Source organism: Ambystoma mexicanum, chromosome 1q (assembly GCF_040938575.1).
Source record: "Ambystoma mexicanum isolate Mex_15411 chromosome 1q, UKY_AmexF1_1, whole genome shotgun sequence".
Lineage (NCBI taxonomy): Eukaryota > Metazoa > Chordata > Amphibia > Caudata > Ambystomatidae > Ambystoma > Ambystoma mexicanum.
Window position 1 is genome coordinate 693,350,918 of NC_090922.1, and position 21,397 is coordinate 693,372,314.

At 47.5% G+C, this 21,397-nt stretch overlaps 1 protein-coding gene across 1 annotated transcript in view; it reads right to left on the bottom strand.

The window, feature by feature from the left end:
- The window catches only part of ATF6 (activating transcription factor 6), a 946,910-nt gene that overhangs the window by 801,900 nt on the left and 123,613 nt on the right, over window positions 1-21,397 (bottom strand). The window contains exon 6 of the mRNA XM_069641287.1: window positions 5,214-5,414. Within this exon, the coding sequence (XP_069497388.1) occupies window positions 5,214-5,414 (201 nt within the window). The remainder of the gene's footprint in view (window positions 1-5,213; window positions 5,415-21,397) is intronic.

Sequence of the window (21,397 nt, forward strand, 5' to 3'; positions counted from 1 at the left end):
ACCTTCTTCAATCCGCACGTGGCGCACGGGCGAAACAGAGGTTTGCCCGACATTCTGGTAAGACCAAAAAAACCTCAGAGGCTCGTTCGGTCAACCCAGCGAGTAATTTCAACGATAGCCTAGAAAGTAGAGACTACGCGAGGAGATCCCACTATCTTTGGAGACGGTTGAAATCTGACGGGACCCGCGGGGGCGGGGCTTTTATACCATTACGTCCTATGGGGCATGCGTGGACGTCCCCGGGGAGGACGTAGATGTGGATAGGATACACAAGTGTCGGAAGTTTTTTCCTATAGGAAACGACTATATATGTGTACCGAGGGTTCCCAGTCTGACGACGGGGAATATTCTAAGCATGTGAATCCATGAAAGATCCAATGCTGGAGAATGATAGGGCCAGTTGTCAGGACCCTGGCACGGGTCCAGGTAAAATACAAATGGACTTCCCCTTTAGTTTGTTGTTTTCATGGGACAGTCGACAGCACTGCATCACCACATGTGAGGAAGGGTTTTGGATCATGAACTTGGAGGAAGAGGTGGTTACACAACAGGACCCAAGACCAATCCGTGAGTCATGGAAGAGGAAGATGTGGGAATGGAGGAAACTGTCAGAGACGGGTCACAAGAAGTGGGCCCGAGTGGCCCGACAAAAGCAGTGACAAAGAGAGTCACTCCAGAGGGACTGCAAGACCACTCCAGTTTGGGCCCTTCTCCTTCGGGAAGGGGGTTAAAGATCCCAACGTTTTGGGAACAATCCGCCTGGGGGATGATGGGGCACAATGGGGTAGGCATTGGGAGTGAGGAGAACTGAGGTGTTTCAGCGCTTGGGATTTCAATTAGTTTATGGGTCCTGGTAGACCTGCATCGTTTTTCACCATATGGTTAGCGAGACTCAGCCCACATGGCTTGTTGCATTGTATGGGGGTAGGAGGGTTGAGTATGACCGGAGATTGTTCAGAGAGAGGGAGGGGTAGGGATAAAAGGGGGGAGTTGGAGAAGGTTAATGGGTGGGGGGACATCAGGAAACATGTGTTACACCAGGTTGGTCATGGAGGATAAACACATGTTTCGGCTGATTACGCTCAATGTCAGGGGGCTAAAATTACCAGTCAAAAGGAGGAAGGTTGAGTATTTCCTGGGATGGGAGAAGCCAGAAATTGTGAAATTACTAAGAGACCCACATACACAAGAGAGACGAGCATAAAGTGAGAGTTAAGGGATACCCCCATATCTTACAATGTCCATGGGAAAACGGGAGGGGTCCTTAAAGCCCTCAAAGAGCTATCGGGATTGCACATCATAGCAACAGGGACAGGGAAAGCACGTAAAACCATCACTTCAAAAGAAAACTATAATACTAGCTTCACCCTGATTCCAGAAAGGTGGTTCCTTCCTTCTGGATGGGTGTTGGCAGTTTGTGACTATTGGGGAGTTCTGCTTCTCCTGGCTGTCACTAGATCTTCCAAGGTAGTTACACACAGTTTAAGGGGGAGGTCTCCCTTGCCCAAGTCTTCTTAGACAACCCTTGCAGTTCCACAAATATGGGGGAATAGGTCTCCCTTCCCCAATCCTTCCTCAGGTTCTCTTTTAGCATTCCCAATGATGTTGTGGTTTTGCGAAAGGATATCTTTCTCCTCCCCAGGTCTTCTCTTCTCTTTAAAAGGGTATCTCTCTCCCCTTGGTTTTCTCTTTCACTGCAGATGGGGAGCAGGTGGAAGTGTATCTAGGTCACCTGGCCTAAGCCTCGCCCACCTGGTGCCTTCCTGCCTGTCGCTCTTTTTCACCACTTAGCAAGCCCCGCCCACCTGGTGCCTTCCTGCTTGCTGCTCTTTTCCACCACTTAGCAAGCCCCGCCCACCTGGTACCTTCCTGCTTGCCGCTCTTTTTCACCACTTAGCAAGCCCCGCCCACCTGGTGCCTTCCTGCTTGCCGCTCTGTTTCCCTACCTAAGGAGCCCTCCAGCCTCTTTTCCTTTGCAGATGGGGAGCAGATGCAAGTGGATCTAGGTCACCTGGCCTAAGCCCAGCCCATCTGGTGCCTTCCTGCCTGCCGCTCTTTTTCACCACTTAGCAAGCCCCGCCCACCTGGTGCCTTCCTGCCTGTTGCTCTTTTTCACCACTTAGCAAGCCCCGCCCACCTGGTGCTTTCCTGCGTACCGCTCTTTTTCACCACTTAGCAAGCCACGCCCACCTGGTGCCTTCCTGCTTGCCGCTCTGTTTCCCTACTTAAGGAGCCCGCCAGCCTCTTTTCCTTTGCAGATGGGGAGCAGGTGCAAGTGGATCTAGGTCACCTGGCCTAAGCCCCGCCCACCTGGTACCTTCCTGCCTGCTGCTCTTTTTCACCACTTAGCAAGCCCCGCCCACCTGGTGCCTTCCTTCACCATCACCGTCTTGTGGCCAATGCTGGATTTGTCTTTTATGGACTTCATTCATTCACTTTGCGTCACTCTTTCTCAACTCTCATGCTGGACTTCCTTTGCATCTTGTACTCATGGTGGCCCTGAATCATGCTGTTCCCATCTTCATCTTGTATCCTGGCTTGCAACATTATGTGTTACTACTGACTTCTGCAATTGTATTCGCTCTCCTCTCTTGCTTCTCCACTCTTTTTGACTGCTTACTCTTTTCTCTCCTCCTTTCCCTTCTCCCTTTTCCTATCTCCTCCCCTTACTTTCTTCTATGCACTTACTCTATCAGAATTGTCCCCGGACCTACTATGATAGCAACCTCGTCTGTTTCGTACACCCTCCCATTACTATTTTCTTCCTCACCACCCCCCCCCTCCAGCACTATCTGAATGTCGTCAGGCCTAGTATGATAGTCGCTTGTTTTGTTCCTCCCCTCCCTTTCTGCACCCCTTTCCCTCACCTTTTGTTTTTCTCCGGCTCTACCAGAAATGTCGTCAGGCCTAGTACGGTAGTCGCCTGTCTGTTTCCATTTCCTTCCCACTCTCCCCCTCCCTTCCTTATCTATGTATTAGCTCTTGCACTATCTGAAATGTCGTCAGGCCGAGTACGATAGTTAATTTCACATCCTTACTGTTGATGGCCTGTAAGAATCTGGTTCTATTTTCCCTTGTTCCCTCCCTTGCCTTGAAGCGCTTTGAAACACATTGTGTATAGGCGCTATATAAATAAACGATCATATCATATATCACTTGTAGGGGGTCCAAGACCCATTTCTCAGGTTTATGTCTTTCACCCAGGCCCGGTTCACTAACCTGCCAGGCACTGTTTGGCACAAAGTTCTGTGGAATTCTCCCAAGTACTGGTTTTAGGAAGATGACGACTCTTGTATTCAGCATGATTGTTTTCAGCAATTGGTTTTACCCCGGTTCTCTTTTGCCACAACATGGTTCAACTCCACCCCTCAGGGTCTCAATAGGGGTTTTGCACTCTCCCCTGCTTCATAGAGCACTTTCCCATTCATTAACAGTCCGCTTTATAGTTTCTTTCAACCTCATGGGGGTCTGTGCTTCTCTCACTGTCTCTCGGCCACTCCAGGTTTCTCTCGCCGGCACTCGGCCTCTCAGGCCGTTTCCACCCTCACAGATGGCATTTCCGAACAGTCATTTAGCAAGGCCGTTGGAAATCCCAGGGGTTACCCCTGGTTTTTTGAGGCTGGAGCTGTAAGCAGTTGGGTTGAGTGAGAACCAGAAAAGGTGGAAGGAGAAGACCCATGACTAATGCCTCAGAGAAGGATGTGTAGAAACACATTACCAACCAATTAAAGAGAGCCGATACCACTGGTGACCAACTACCAATAAGGAGATTTATATGCAAAACACTTTGCCGCTACAGTAGTCAAAGGCTGAGGGATATGATAGTGGCCAAAGGAGCATGGAGAGAGCTAGCCCTGGAATAACAGAGCAGTCAGATAGCAAGCGAACAACCCCTGCTGCATCCTGGAACCTGCAATGAAGGTTCCCAGAGTATGTAACCAACACCAGTGAAGAGTATGAGAATGAGAGTACTTGGGTCATCAAGTAAAGGTTACAAACCCTACAACAAACACCAGTGAATATTGCAAGAGTAACAGAAAATTTTCACCGGCAGCCTGGAAACCGGGTGAAAGTCCTGAAGCATGCAACAACATTAAATCAACACTGTAAGAAATTAGTGCAATTCACTTTGTATTCTGGAACCTGGAGTGAGGTTCACATTGTGAGAACATAACCTGCATTACATTGTGCAAACTGGAGCAGATGTTTTTAAGCTTTGTGAACTGTGAATAAACATTAGAAGGGGTACGACGTTCATTCATCATCAGTCATTTTTTCGATGGGATTTCACTGAATTTTCCCTCCTGAAAAAACCCACCTGAAAAAAATAGGGGTGTGTGGGAAAGGGTATATAAGGAGTTGTGGTGGGGCAGGAATAGTGTTAGATTAATAGAGGAAGGGGTTGGCGGTAACCCCCTCAAAAACAAAAACAACAATTTGATGGTTTTTCTCAGGTGGAGAAATTCAGAAAAAAACCATCGAAAAATTGACTGACGATAAATGAACTTAGAAGGAAACAATTGAATACTATGAGATAAGAAGAACAACTAGGAGTGCATGATGGAACCTGCAGAACCTGAAGTGAAGGTCCACCCACATGTGTGCCACAGGAGTAGTTGGCCTTTGGGAGAAAGAGACCATTGTCAATTTCGGAACCTGGAGTGAATCCAATGATACATGCATCATTGAAATTGCACATCTAACCATCTGAAATTGCATATGAAGGAATACAATTATTCTTAATTGTATCTATCAGTATTTCTTAATTAACTCACCACAGCTGTAAATGAGCGACTTAAACGCCACCTCTCACACTTCAAGTACTATGACAAGAGAAATGCTATCTCGTTTAAAAATTAAAATTGCTTATTTGCAATCGATACAAGTTCATAGTTGCCTTTTCTTCAAGTGCACAGCATTCCCTAAACAAATATACTTTGATCTACCATCATTTATCAGTGCAATGAATCTGGCAACTACACACATATGTTAGGTGTCTATAGCACAAAGATACCCCGTTAGCGGAGAATGTGCACGCTACAAATACAAACGTTATGTTATGATGTGTTAGGTATGCAAGGAAACTGAAAACCTACTCCGGCAAGGGTATCTATTAAAATAGGTCATGGCAAGAAAGTCGAGATTTATTCCCACCCCCCCTGCCACACTCACAGTTTGGCAGTGGTATGCACAACATAGAACAGGACACCTACCTCTAGTAGGTGCAGCATGGAAACTAACAACCGGCTGCTGCTTTGGTAAGAAGGTTGTGAGCGGCTGGAGGAGTATTGCTTTTGGAGAAATCCCAGAGATGGTTTGGGCATTGCACCCGGCAGGAACTAGTATAGACTTCAACTGCACAGTTGGCTTTGGTACTACTGGAGCCAGCTTCCTTTGTTTTACATGAGCTTTAACTGAAAAAAAGAAACAATATACAGTTGTAAAATGCAACAATAAATTGCAAAAATAGCAAAGAGAGGGATGCTTTCCCACTTTGTTAGAAATTAGAAAATAAGAGGCTCTGTAGGAAAATCCATTTACAAGAGGCATCACTATAGGGAGCACCTTCACAATAAATGGAATATCAGCTATGGTTGGCATTTTAGAGTGGCCATGAAGCATTACTCACCGTAAACGGCACAAATACCCATGCATTTACACTTACCATAGAAACATTGACTATATTTGCATTGGCAACGATTTGAAAGTAGCAAACAAATTCTAAAACATTTGTAAATTATTTTCCACATGAATTTCCAATTTAGAAAATGGCCTTTGATTATTTTTTGAGTCTTGTAACAGACCACAATCCGCTTAATCTACAAAATGTACTCTCTTTCTACCATGTATCTATTGTGTGGAGCTGATTAGACATGGGAGTCTGAATTTCTTTAGCAGATACCATGGGCCTTTATACAAAATAGCCCATGCAATGGGTAGGTATGTATGCATCATGGAAAAAGAAATTCCATGACTTCTGACTTGAATGTGAAGAGAAAGTCTTTTTGGTTTGCCAAGCAGAAGGTTGTGGAATCAATTTAAGTGCGAGAAACCTGGAGTAACTAAGAAAGTCACTTTGCCAAGTGAAGGACATATGGAATGACAAGAACTTTGTATTCTAGGGGCGTGGCTTGGTGGCCACGTAGCAGGCTGCTAGTTTAAGAGCTCCGTCGAGATCTTGTTAATAATTCAGCCAACACTTGCGAGATCTGCTAGCTGAAATAGGACATGAGGGTCCAGGAAGGACCGGAGCATACCGCAGGAGATCCTCGCCACAAACTGGCACCTGGGTGATCCAAAACATCACGGAGAAGAGTGAAGCGGATACACGCTGTTGATTTCAAAATGGTGGATCGTGGAGAAGAGGAGCTTGGAGGAGCCTGTGCGGTTATAGACACAATGACGACTTGGTGATAAGGTGGGCATGAAGAAGTGAACCAGAGGACAGCCGCCCCAGCAGGAGGTGTCCAGCCCGGAACGCGAAGCTAGTGATTGCTGTAGGGCTCCAACCACATACCCCGCACCCGGGCCAACCTGGAGAGCGCCTACAGCGCACAATGCCGGCTGAATACCGATTGCAGCTCGGGACGTCCCTCACGACGAAGACCGGGAGCGTTGTACCAGGCTCTGGACGACTACCCTGAGGCAGCCCAGCTGGAGTGGCAGAGCAGATAACCCGGCACCCGATGAGGGGACTCGCGCAGCCTTGATACTGGAGGTGCGGCGGCCACACCGGGACACAAGAATACCCATCCCCCGGCGAGGAGTACCAGCAGCCCCAAAGGGGTCACCCCGGAGACAGCGGAGGGCGACCCGAGCCGCGTCGGCACACAGAGGGGTCCACTGGGCCTGTTCCCCAAGGCTCGCAGACAGGCTGAAGACAGAGCCGCGGCAGCTGAAACCAGAAACTGCGCCTTAGGCGGACCACAGGTAGACAGCAAACACGACAGAGAGGGGAGATGCGAGACGATTCCAGGGGGAGCCAGAACATCGGCCGGCCCTGGCGTGGAATGGGTGAGAAGCATGACATAACAGCCCCCACGCAGGACAGCCCTCAGTGAGGGAGGCCCTGCACCACTGTTAACCTGTGCCAGGGTGGAGAAGATTGAGGTACTGGCTGGTGGCAGCTGGCCGGCCTTTAACTGGCACTCAGACAGTTCCATACCACGGGCTGGCCCGGGCTCTGGGCACCACGCTGGAGTGCTGAAGGATGCACCAGCTGAAAGCGCGGACGTTGGGCGTAAGGCCGGTAGGCACAGAAGGCAAGATCAGGTACGGTGAATACCCTGACCACAATGGGTGGGGTGGAGAAGCTGAGCCTGCAGGGGTCCGCAGAGGTAGTAGCAAAGAAACGATGAAGGTTGATTAACGTGGGAGGACATAACCCATCTGCAGGACCAGACAACGAAAGCACAGCAAGAAGGGGATTCTGAAGATGAGGCCACATTGGGCAGGGCAAAGGGGGAAGTGTGCAGTGACCCAACACCTGGGTGAGCCCAACCCTACGTCTCGCCTATGCGGCTACCAGGGCAGGTCGCATGGCCCCATCCAACGGTCAGAGCTATACATCACTGGGCAAATACCACTAAATACGGCAAAGCAGGGGGTGGTTTGAAGACAATAACACTATACGGGTAAGGAGCATGTGCCTTCTGGACCCAAGAACAAACAGGGTTGGAGGATTCCCCACCACTAGAATCCCTGCATTACAACAGGCAACAGATACATTGGCAAAGGGTCTTCAGGGTGGTGGAGTAGAGACACAACACCAACCGGACCACCCTCATAAATAAAAACAAAGAAGAAAAAAAACAGTGCAAACGAGAGAGGACACAGCCATTGATTGCCGGGTCTTACTGGACTCGCAGGGGTTGGGTCACAAAGTGGTGAGCCAGTGGAGCTCCCGTTCAAAGGAGGGGAGCATGGAATGAAGCACTAGAGCAGAAGCATAGAAGGTGATAATGTACCCGACGCAGAAAGTACAACGACACCTGGATACGGGACTTAACTGGCACGTCCATAAAACATAGCCCAGAGACCCACCGCCCGGGAGACAGAGGAAAGGACTGTGCACAACAACCCACAGACTAGAATGTCAAATAATTTGGAAGGAAGAAGGGGCAGACAAACCAGTATTGACTACTTCCCAAGAAAGTCTGGCAACACCAACCTACCCCGACGGACGCAACTATGGCTTCGACCAGCGCCGTAGAGCAGGCTAGAGGAGAATGTATGGGCCCAATACCGGAGGCAATAGCGGCCCTAAAGGCGTCCTTGGAGAATAAGCTACCTACAGTCATGTTCGATATGAGCCTCCTCCAGCAAGATGTACGAAACCTGACAAAACGAGGGGGTACGGCGGAACAGCAAGTACAGCAGAACACCACGGATGTCGCCACCGCCAGGACCCAAATGTCCGATGTATTACAGTGGGTGAGAATCCTGGAACATAGAGCGGAAGATGCCGAAGGGAGGGCTCGGAGGAACAACATCCGGATTGTTGGTCTGCCAAAGGGAGTAGAGGGCAGAGACCCTACGAACTACATGGAAAATGTACTGCTGCAGGAAATCGGGCAGGAACCCTGTCCCAAGGATTCGTGGTAGAGGAAGCCCACAGAGCCCTGACCAGGAAACCCCAAGCGGGAGCCCCCCCTGGCCAACCCCCCCAAGGTCAATGATCGCCAAGATCATGACTTTCAAGGGCCGAGAGAAAATATTGACATTATCAAGAGAAAGGGGGATAATAACAAGGGATGCCTCCAGAATCACAATCTATCCGGACTACACTGTCATGGTCCAGAAACAAAGAGCGCAATTTGGCCCAACCAAGGAACGCCTCAGGGTGGCGGTCATACATTACATGCCGTTGTATCCTGCCAAACTAAAGGTCATACATGAGGGCAGATCACTGTTCTTCGAGACAACAGAGGAGGCCCATACATGGATGGACCAGCACGGTATCCCTCAGCAGCGACCTAGGAACGCCAATAACAACCAAGAAAACTGACCCTAGTGATAATTTGGACGAACTTAATATGGGGAAGAATATTTTGGTGCCACAGACATTACGCAAGCCAGATGGAAGATAAGACAGAAGCAACGGGCTTCGGTTCATCCGGAAGGATATTAAGAAAGGGAAAATGGAAAAACTGCCATGGGAGGGCAGGGCAGTACGGTCTAGAACTGGAGGAGTGAACCACACAAGAAGGCTGGCAGAGGGCTATGGGAAGGAACAGCCAACGGGACATACCACAAAATGGGTAGAGATGAGGAATGTCAGAGGCCTCAATGCCTATGTCAAGAGACTTCGAGTATATGCCTGGTTGAATAGGATGAAGGACAAAATTGCTATGTTACAAGAAACTCACTTAACGCCTGGAAAGCAAACCAAAGGGGCCAAGAAATGGGGAGTGGGGGGCAAATGTACAGCTCAACATTCTCAAGCTATGCCCAGGGAGTGCTGATATGGGTCATCCCGGGGGTCCCATTCCAGTTTATAAAGCAAGAAATTGACTCAGTAGACAGGCTCGTGATAGTATATGAAATATTGGAGAACAAAGAAAGATGTTTGATAAATACTTATGCCCCAAATCACACCACATATCTCTATTGGAAAACGACACCCAAACTGACTCAGCACAGGGAGGCAACATTCCTCTGGGCAGGCAACTTCAACTGCACTCTGGGCCCCCTCCTGGACAGGTCGGATGATAAGCACAGGAAGCCAGTGCCGCCAGCCAAGGCTTTACAACTGATCCTGAACAAACTGCACTTGGCGGACATCTGGAGGAAGGTACACGGCAATAAGAGAAGGTACACGGCAATGAGAGAGGGTACTTGCACCATAGCACCCCCCAGGATATTCACACACATTATATATTCACGGGCATTGAATCCCTAGGAGAATTCACGGGATACACATTAAAGCACAGAAATTATTAGACCACGCACCACTCCTAGCAACATGGGCACATACCTATAGAAAGGCCCTATACCAACGTGTTGGCTGAGGGCAGAGGCATTAAAGGAAGGGGAGTTCCAGGAATATTTAAAGGACGCGATAGGAGACTATTTTGAGCACAATATGATAACAGCATGATCTGAGATGCCTTTTAGAGTCGTGATAAGGGGGGCCGTGACAGGGAAAATGGGGGGGACTAAGGTGTACTACCCTGGTGGATCTCGGGAAAGTGGAGAGGGAGAGACTGGGTAGATTGGATTATGGGAAGTATATACAGAGATTACACGCAGAGGGGGACAAACCTGGTAGGTTCCTGGCCTGGCTTACCAAGCAGGAGGTTAGAAGAGACCCTATCACCGGCATTAGAGATGAAGCAGGGAGGAGGTCAGGACCCAAGAGGGCATAAACACAATATTTTTGCATTTCTATGAGCAACTGGATGCCCCCAACCCAGCGGTTGAAGGGGGCGATGTAGAAGATGCCCTTGCTGAAATTAAATTACCAAAGCTAGCTGACAAGCAGGTTCAGATGCTCGAGGCCCCCCTCACAGTGGAAGAACTTGAGACCGCAATTACTGAGCTCCCATCAGGCAAGGCCCCGGGACCCGACGGGCTCTCAGGGGAGTTCTACAAGGCATACAGGGACACCTTAGCACCTAGGCTGTTGGAAACGTTTCAGGACACGTAGGAGAAGGGGCGGTTGCCAGACAGCATGTTGGAATCGGTTAATGTGCCCATCCTTAAACCAGGGAAATCACCACTCGACTGTGCTTTCTACAGGCCGATCTCCCTGATTAACCAGGACTCCAAAATCCTAACGGCAGTGCTTGCTAACCGACTCAAACGGGTGATACCCACGTTAATACACACGGACCAGACAGGCTATGTCGCGGGAAGAAACACGACATGGAATCTGCGTAGACTCCACCATGTAGTGGACCGGATGAACCATAGACGGGGCGAAGGAGCCATAGCGTTATTAGACGCAGTCAAAGCATTAGATTCTGTAAATTGGGAGTGGCTGCTGAGTGTCCTTGCCCACTTTGGAATGGGGAGGAGTTCCTCTGCTGGGTGAGGCTGCTATATAAAAATCCAAGAGCGAGAACAGGGAGACATGTCTCCGAGGTTTGGAGGATATATAGAGGCACCAAGCAGGGATGCCCACTGTCCCCGATGCTGTACATACTAGCTCTGGAGCCACCGGCGGTCTTCCTTAGGGCAGAATATAGAGACACTGGATAGATATAGATTGGGTCATACACCAAACCTTGTTATAAGCAGACGACATGCTCCTCTTCATGGGTGACCCACAAAAGCATTTATCATGTTTACTGGAGGCAATCGATGCATATGCCAGACTTTCAGGAATAGAGATTAATAAAGACAAGTCCTCCCTATTCCCCCTGGCTGATCTGAGACGGGTCCTCCCGGACCAGCTGCCAGACTTTGGACTTACATGGGCACCGCTCTCTTTTCGATAACTGGGAATAGACGTGTATCACAACATTATGAACACACACACATTTAACACACTGGTGGCCCTCGATAAGACACAGAAAGCCATGGTGTTTTGGAAGACACTGCCATTAGGAATGATGGGGAGGGCAGCCCTACTAAAGATGATAGTATTGCCACGCATGCTATATTACTTTACAAACATCCCGCACAATATACCCAAGGCCTTTTTTACACAATTGAATACAGTAGCAAGAGAGTTCCTGTGGGGTGGAGGGAGGAATACAATACGACCTCGCAGGGCATTTGCAATTTGTGGTCAGATGGCTAGGGGACAAACCGTCATCACTACTTGAGAGAACTGCTGTGGATCGACAAGTCCCTGAGCAGAACCCTACCCAATATGGTCAAACTGGGCCTGACCCTGTGGAACAAAGCATGGAAAATTCAGGGGGAGCGAAACCCTGATTCCACGCAGATACCCCTAGCGGGACTAGCTGGCACTGACATGTGTACACTCACAGCATACAGGTCCCATTGATGGAGGAGCATGACATACACAGTGGCCAGTTCATACTACATAACTGCATGGTTCAGACAATCAAAAAGAAATTGTCAGAACTGTCAGAGGAAAAGGAACCAAGGGAGGGTTTGGACGTGTGGTATGATATATCAGAAGGGGGGTCACACAGTCGCTAGACTGCACGAACAGCTGCTGAAATCTAATAATGAGAGGGAGCTGCAATTGAGAGGAAGCTAGGAAAGGGAGCTCCAGAGGCCCTTTAATGACCAGGAATGGTGCAGAGTCCTGCGATACCCCAGGAAAGTGTCCAGGAATGCAAGGTTTAGACAAGCACAGCTATATCTCATGCATAGGGTATACCTGCCACCACGGAGAATGACTGCGATGAGGGTTGGGGGAACCTGGGGCTGCCCACGTTGCACAGCGAAGGAAGCAGACATGTTACACATGTTTTGGACTTGCCCAGTGATAAGGATCTTTTGGGAGGAAATCAAAGAGAGGGTAGCATGGGGGGTGGGCAGTCCACATGCAGGCATGGATCCCGGAGTCCTACCTACTGGGTCTCTTTCCAAGAGGAGACAAACAAAGGACACATCTGGCTAAGATGAAGGATTTGGTATGCATTTTGGCAAAGCGCTGCATAGTAATGTCATGGACCTCGAGCTCGGGCCTGAGCATAGACTCATGGTGGGCCGACCTCAAGAAATGGCGATAGCGGAGACAGCAGTCTGGACTAGAGCGGTTCAGAGGAAGGAGGGGGAAGGTGGACATAAGATACTTGCATGGAATTCCCCGATAGAGGACCTGTTTGTGCAAAAGGAAGAGGAAAGTACGGACCCCGGAGGCCCTGCAGATCATGAATCAGAGAATCGATAAACAGATTTCCCTGACAAGGGAAAGGATAACGGATACGGACCGGATACTGGGGGTAACGGGTGGCCACCGACGAGGACAACACGGTCACGGAACCGCGCCAATGACGAATGATGACACAGAGCGGAACCCACAAAGGAGTGCCAGAGCGATTGTTTTGTTTGTTATTGTTGGTTGATGGTGTAAAACAATAGAGATTTTTTTTTTAACTTTGTATTCTACCTGGAGCGGAACTTGGTCAGTGAAAAGTACTTTCTTGAAATTGAACTTTGTTTTAAAACATCCTGAATTGATCCAGGATAAGGGGATCCAACCCTGGTCACAAGGATTCCTGTTCATAATCTTTATGTTTGAATTTATATGCTATTTTGTGATGTTTAAACAGCCAAATAATTCCTGTATGATTTTGTTGTATGTATTAGTGTGAGAACAGATAAGTTTGGACATTAGGTTATTTTCCATTAGCCTTAGTTGTTAGGTAGGGAAACTCTTTTTAGGCTAGGGAAACAAGCGTTTGTCTCACCCCTTATTTAATAAAATCGTGACTTGTGAGAAAACTATACATATGTGTCTGTCTCGCATTTCTGACCCCTCACAGGAGGTAGACTGGGACTTGGAGGACCATCCATACGAAGCACTGGATCCACTCTCTCCTACAGAGAGGGGCGGGGAAGGTCCCTCCTTTTTCCTTGCCTAATTTTTGAAGCCAATACATTGGATTTATGCCTTTTTGAGACTCCTGCTATTCGCTTTTGAGAAGAACTACTACTTTTAATGGAGATGTATGCTGTCTAAGGCAATCAGCTTACCGCCTCTTCACATTTGACTATTTCTGACACCATGGTTAGCTCCAATTGACACCAAAACCTTTTAAAGCATTTTGTCCTATTTCTGCTGCTTTTTTGCTGTCCATGGTGATTCCGATGGTTTCAATTTTGGGGGATTTTTTGGGGGGATTGTGTAGACCACAGGATTCCGGGCATCCAGCCTCCACCTCTCTTCTTCCTACCTTCTAAGGATAGTAGTGAGTAGGAGAACCATGAGGTTGCCTGGCGTGATCTATTGAGGAAGGCAGTTACTATTGAAATTGCTATTATTCTTCTGGAAAGATTGATTTGTAGACAGAGGCAAAGACAATGACAACTGTATATTCATGAATAACCTTTTGCATAGTAAGAGTGTAGTGACTAGAATGCTAACAATGGCCCTCATTACGAGCATGGCAGTCTGGGAAGTACGGTACCGGTAAGCATGCCGGTACCATACTTCCCTGACCGCCATACTATGTGCTCGCAGGGTTTTTCCTGGCGGGTGTAACAGCACCCGCGAGCAGAGCATGTCGGACGCACCGGCACATGCAGAGTTGTGCCAGTGCATCCGACGTCCCCATCCCCATTCAGCCATATGGGGCAGAATGGGGAAGAGGAGGCCCTTGATTCCGGCATCCGAAAATGGGCAAGTACCGGGTCCACCTAACTCGGCATGACCCGGTTCTTGCCCATTCACGGATGCCAGAAAAAATGCAACTATGGTGCCGTTTTTAACGGCATGGCTACCGTGACAGTTGTAATGAGGCCCAATGTTTCTTATGGTAGCAATGTTTCTTTATTACTTATTGCTCATAATTAAAAGATTTACACTGTACACAAGCTTGTAAGGGCATTCATTGAGTGTTCATTAATGAGAAGGTTGTCAGAAACATTTGAACACAAGCATAACGTGTGGGGCAACAATTTGAAATGACTGTATTCATATGTTATATATGGTGCATGTCATTATTACAGAGAAAGGGTTACTGGAAGGTTTGAGCAGTGGACCATCAATAAATAATATGCTACATTAGCAGGCCACTCCTGTGTGGATGACACAGTAGCCGCCGACTGCAAGGGACTGTTGCCTACTCTCGTTACCGATGTACAGTGACAGGTACATGCTTTTCACTACCTCAACTACTACCACAGCCCCTGCTGGGGGGGATCTTGGACACTCCCCGCGGGTGGAAAGAAGGCTCTGCGAGGTAGGGGAGATAAAAATCACACCACTTTCGGCATCCCTCGGTGGGCTACACTGCTTAATCAGTTCTACACACTAAAATAGTCTCCCTATTTAGCTACTGAAGTTTGGCTAAGGGAATTACTACAGGCCTGGCGATACAAATAATACTAATAAAGATCTTGATGAGCAGGGTGGATAATAAATAGCTTAAAACACATTCTAGTGAATAGCAGGGCAGAAAATATGGGACGTCAAAAAGGCTAGACCTCTCATGTGGATTATGCATTCAAAAGCATACAGAGAAGATTCTGTGCACAGTGCTGCCAATGCGCTTGGTGATCAACCTGCAAGACAGTGGACTGTACAAAAGGTGTAGCAGCATTGACACGCTCTGATAGCTACATAGATGAGGACATACAAGCATGTCTAGATGCGCATAGTCCTAACCCACCATGGTTCCCCACCACGTATGCCTACACTGTCAAAAAGAATACAGTAACAGTCACTTATGCCTAGCTCAAAGAGAGGCCCTATTGACAGGGTACTACTAAACGAGCAGGATAGATTAAAACTAATCTCTGTGACACACAAAGTATCCACATGCCACTTTGGGGTGTCGGCTACTACACAACTCTTGCAAGATAGATATTGGTGGACAAGACTTGGTAAAGAAGTAGGACAATGCATCCCGATTTGTTCCATATGTTTACAAACCACAGTGGCCAATTCCCGAAAACCATCAGTGAGCACCTCAGCAAGCGTAACAGTGGCTTTTGAATGCGTGTTTATGGACTATATAGGTCCAATGACTCCCGTCAACAAGTACAAATATTTGTTGGCCTTGGTGGATACATGCACAAAATTTACCTGGCTAATTCCCCAGACCAAAGCTGATTGTGAAGGTGGTCATAAAAGATTTGCTATCCTTAGTAGCTATGACAGCACCGAAATTACTGTAAGCGGGCAATGGACCAGCCTTCTCAGGCAAAGCCTTAAGAGAGGCCCTGTCAAGCTTGGGTTGAACTCTGCACTTCTCTAATCCATTTTGCCCACAAACAAATGGAGTTGTAGAGAGAACCAATAGGATAGTAAAGCAAGCCTTGACCAAATGCACCCTCTCTTCTTGAGGTAACTGGGTAAATCATGTACCTTTAGTGCAGCGTAGCATAAACAACCTACCTCGCCTTTCCCAAGGATAGAACACCTTATGATGTGCTTTGTGGCACTGCCATGTATATGCCCGACTTAAATAACCCTTGTAGTTCTCTCACCAGACCCGATGCTTCTCGTTAATCTCCTGAGAGACTCCATCCATGGTGATGAAGCACCACAGCAGCAAGACAAGTTGCAGAGCACCTTGAAGTCTAGGAACTATGTCCTGGGGAAGATACAGGACAAAGAAGCACTTGGACCGCACTACAGAACTCGGTGAAGATAATGGAACTCATTGGGTCAAGAACAGCCGTCCTACCAGCCCTTCCTCCAAAGAAAGGTACATGTCAGGTGTCTGTTGGCCACCTTAAGCTAGCTCCAGATAGCTACACTCCTGTTACCAAGGGAGGAGACTCTTTATCTTGAACAACCTGATGAGCAGGCAAGAATAGAAGAACACATGATGTTAATCACTCCAGAAACCTCTGCATGTTATGAGAATAGGTCAATTTGTCTGGGAAGAGAAGTGCTACAAACAAGGCTAGAAATAGAGCCAAGCGTGAAATCTATCCCAAGGATTTTTGACTGTCCAAAGTGCAGCAAGAACTGGAAAATATTTGTTGGAGCAGTAATCCTGTTCTACACTTTGGTGTGGTTAAGTCGTTTCACATTTTTTGTATTATTGACCTCAGGCCTTTTTCTTTATCCCGATGGAGATTCCAATGATCAGCAGACAATTTAACATAACACCTTTAGCCATAAAACATGCTACATAAGAGGGAGGTGCAGTCTGCTGACGAGGGTTGAGTCTGAACACAATTAAGCATATACCCACTAGAATTAGGGCAATTCTGCACATGCCAGAATAAAACCTACAATGGGACAAGTACGCAGCTCCAAGTACATGCACTATCAGTGATAGTTGAATCTAGGATACTGTCCACTAAGATGCATGTCTCTGACAACTATGGGAACATGTTGAGGGCCAAGATGGCAGCGTGTACTCAAGGAGCACTGTTAGATCCTGAAGATGATCTAGACAAGTTATATGACATGGCAGACCATGTATGTTTTGTGAAATATTTTGACACCTTTCTTTTTACAAGCAAAGACAAGTGCAGTGGCTAGACAAAACCTATTGGGAACATTGTCCTGTTCCTTTTCTGAACTCACCACCAGAGTTTAAAGCACAATTTCCTTGCATACCAAACCTCCCAGTGAAGGGAGAGCGTACAGCACTGAATGGATATATATTTCCCCCCCCCCCCCCAACGCCTGAAAATGGTCAGTTTTTGTGGTCTACACATTCTGTGGTGTATGATAAAACATTGCATGTCACAATGACAGAACACACATGGCAAGAATCAGTCCTTCTTAACATGCAAAGGGGTGGGGGGAGCAGGGGAACCTTGGCAAACACATGGAACAGACATTCTAGATTTAGCATGTAGAAATCCACATTTTACGTATTTCCTCAATCACACTCATTTTGCAGGAATGTGTAGTTCAAGCCATTTACCCACGTATCCAGAGTGGGTGGCCAAAGAGGGTAGCTTTTGCTGGACAACTAAGCAGCTTAACAAATACAGGAAAACAAATATGACAACACTACAAATATTTCAGGTATTCCAGTACACTGGAACCTTGGCGCCAATGAATGAATGTCGTAAAAGACACAGAGGTATAGGCATAGTGCCATACCCAGCTTGGGCTTCACAAAACATTACACAGACCTATGCCATTTCCATAGACAAAGCATGCAAATTAATGGCAAATCAAGTACTTTGGTAGTTGGCGAGATAGACACATGGGGAAGGTCAGTTAATTTGGTCAGCAATCCTAGATAGGATAGGTCCACTAGAGTCGAAAGAAGCAGTACCCTCCTGCACCTGGAAAGAAATTGTCCTGCAAATTAAAGTATGGCAGGACGGTCCACAGAGAAAAGCCTTCTTGCCGCTGATGACCACTTCATTGCATTGCAGCAGGAAATCTACAATCTGGGAAATGTGGTAATAGATATGGTGCACATCATCCAAGAGGACTTGGAAACTTTAGAAGATGAACAACAAGCAGTTATTGAACTGCGGATGATCACAGATTTCCGGAACATGCTCTCTACAGGTGTTCCAGATTAAACGATCATCACGTGGCCAGAGCAATTGAAAGAACAGAAACCATCTAGACAGGCTCAGCGACAGGCCATTTCAGAGTCCACCTACAGAGTGTTATCAAAAAGACTTTCTATCCAAAGTACCATCCAAAGCGGCTGTTTTGCGCTGCGTGTGTTGCCGGTTTTCACTTTTGCTGTTCTGCCTGAGTCAACTCGCCATCTGCGAGAGGAAGCGACTTTCCAGTGTTTTGCCTCAACACAGACAAGGACTTTGTGTGGCCTATGTGTTCCAGGATACAACTCTTCCTACGACTCCGCCCACCAGCCCGCCTTTCTAATATCTCACTTCCTATATTATAAAAGACTTTCTATGGAATATCAGCGTGGGACAAAGACCTTATGTTATGGAGAATTCATCGAAACCTGAACATTCCTGTGCCAGCAAGTTCACCTCTGTTGTGGGATAAACTAAAGCCCTGGGGCACTGAGTAAATGAGCAATGGATACACACCATCTATGAGGGGCCCATACCTATGCCTGTGTGGTACACAAGGACTCAGCTGTTCATGTGTACTCCGTAAAAGACTGGGTGGGAAACACTCCATGCAAGATGCCAGGACATTGCTAGATCAGCCAATGTGAGCAATATTCGAACTCCACCAAATGGGTGCGGAGTGCAATATGAATGGAAACCTTTAAATAGCAGAGTTCCACTACTACCTAATAGATCCTACATCATGCAGTTCAATGCTTCATGCTCTGGTGTGCCTGTGGGGATTGCTAGCTTGATCCCGGTTTACGAGGTGGTGCAACATTGCAACATCATCATATCCATCAGTGCAGACTGAACTAGTGCTACTGAATTGGCCTGAAGTGAAGCTAACACATCTGCAGTCCCCTGTCATGGTCATGAAGTCAGGGGCACAGGCATTCAGGGGTCACATGCACAGGAGACCTGTGTGGACACTGTCCTGGCGCCTTTGGCGCCAGGCTCATGAACAAAAGTAAACAAGAACATCAATTTAACACCAAAAAGCTTTTCTTATGGACATAGCACTTCAGATGCATTAACCTTGAACATTCCATCCATTAAACACTTCAGATGCATTAACCTTGAACATTCCATCCATTAAGCACTTCAGATGCATTAAGCAGCCCCAAGTGTATTCTTGGGTGTGGCTGCTAATGGATTCACAGCTTTGTAAGCTGCCCTGATGCTCAAGACAGATGCTTCGCATTATTCTGCACTTACCAGCAGCGTAACGCTCACCGTCGCCCGAGGTCAGACCTGCTTACCTTTAAAGACCCTGCTTCCTGGACATCCTGCTTCCTGCCAGCATACTTACCAACTGGGGGAAGCTGTTCTTACCTGTACATCTCTTCGGCGAACCGAGCATTCATCTTTACTATTTCCAGAACGCCTATATCTTCATCTTGGCACCGCAGCACAACACGCTCCATCGTCGACAGCAGTGCCTGCAAGGAAAAATAGAAGACAAGGTTAGACATCGAAAAAACAGTCAGTTTAAGGTTGCGCTTCGCCATACTTTTCGCTTTCCCTTAAACCATCACTTACCTGCTGTCCAACGTTGCGCTAGCATCAATCTTCCATCCTGCCGCGTCTCACGGCTGCATTGAGGCCGCATTTCCATCTAAGGGAAGAAAACAGAAGAGAGACATTGTGGGCATAAGGAGCAACATATAAAGACATTAAACAGAACGAACAAGCATCGCAAGAGCTCAAGAGCCACTTACCAATCATAAGGAGAAGCATAATCGCAGCTGGATTGAACTAATCCATATCAGGGATTAGTGAAGGAACTAGATCCCATTCAACGCGCCCCTGCCAGAAGTCAAAGGACGGAGAGCTTACCTTCCATAATTCACAGGTGATCTTTATGGGCCGTCGTATGCTCACAGAAACCGTACTTTGGGGAGAAGGGTTCGAGAGGTACAACAATCACAGATTGGCACACTCACACACTCTTATCTATACGCAGGAGCAGTATCACCACGTACCACCGCTCACCGCGGGAGAGGCCTTAAAGGGGGTGAGTCAAGTTCAGGGAGGGCGGCAACCGTGCCCCAACACCTCCGCAGAGGCCAGCTGAGCGTAACAACCCTGCAGTTTACATTGAAACTGGCATATCACCTGAACATGAAGATACACATCACCAGCACAACAGAAACCTTAGTAGAAGCATAAAACAGAGCGCTGCAAGTGACGTGAGACCTGTGGGAGAAAACACCAGACTGGCCAAAAGAGATTCAAACCCCACTCGAAAGCTCCACTTCAAGAAATGGGAGCTCCATCCTGGGATCCATTACGGACTGGCTGATTAAATCAGTTTCTTCATTCCACCCATTGACCAGGATATCAGACTTCTTGGGAAAGATAGGCTGTGGGATATATCATCGCAGCTGGGCTCATCAACTTGATCCGGATCATATTTTTGTAAGTTCGCCAATATTGAGTAACAGCAGCCTGCGAGGTGGAGCGCGGTAATAACGGAGGTGAAATCTTGAGGAACCTTCAGGTACATTAACGCTTAAAAAAACGTCTTCTATGTAAAACTGTTAAGTTCGTTTTTTAATCAAATACCTCTTGTGTTGTCTGCAGGTTTTCGGAAAGCTGAGGGAAAAACCTTCGGAAGATGCTGTAGCTGCGGATGGAACTTCTGACTGAAGATGCTGCAATGGCGAGCGAAAACTGCTACTGTAGATGCTGCGGCTGTGAGTGAAACTTCTACCGAAGATGCTGCGGCTGTAAATGAAACTTCTGATGGAAGATGCTGCGGCTGTGAGTGAAACTTCTGACTGAAGTTGCTGTGACTGCGAGCGAATAAATGTTCTTAACGGAGTTTGACAGCATCAGAGATACCTTCTGTCGGGTAAGTCTCTTCAGTTGTACTATGGTACTCTGCAACTCTTCGGAAAACTAATGTCTCTATTATTCTCTTTTTCTTCAGGTTCTCAGGAGAAACGCTGGTTGCGTTACCCGCTGTCAGCGGAGTAGACTCAAAGCCGCGTTCCAGCGGAGGTGGGGCTTAAGTTGCTCCCTCTGCTAATATGAATAGAATGTGCTGTTACTTAGAAATGGGTCTGGCGGCAGCCATCTTAAGTGTATGGAAATTGCAATTGAACATCACTGGTGTCTATGGAAGTAGATGCTGTGAATGGTGTAAATGCCATATGTGCCAGGCTAACACCCACCTTTGACCTGCTGATGGATTTAATGTGCTCTGCCTAGCCTGAATGAGGACTATGCTCACTGACTGGGGTCATGACACTGGAAGAGACAGGAGGCAGACGAGACCTTGGAGGACCAT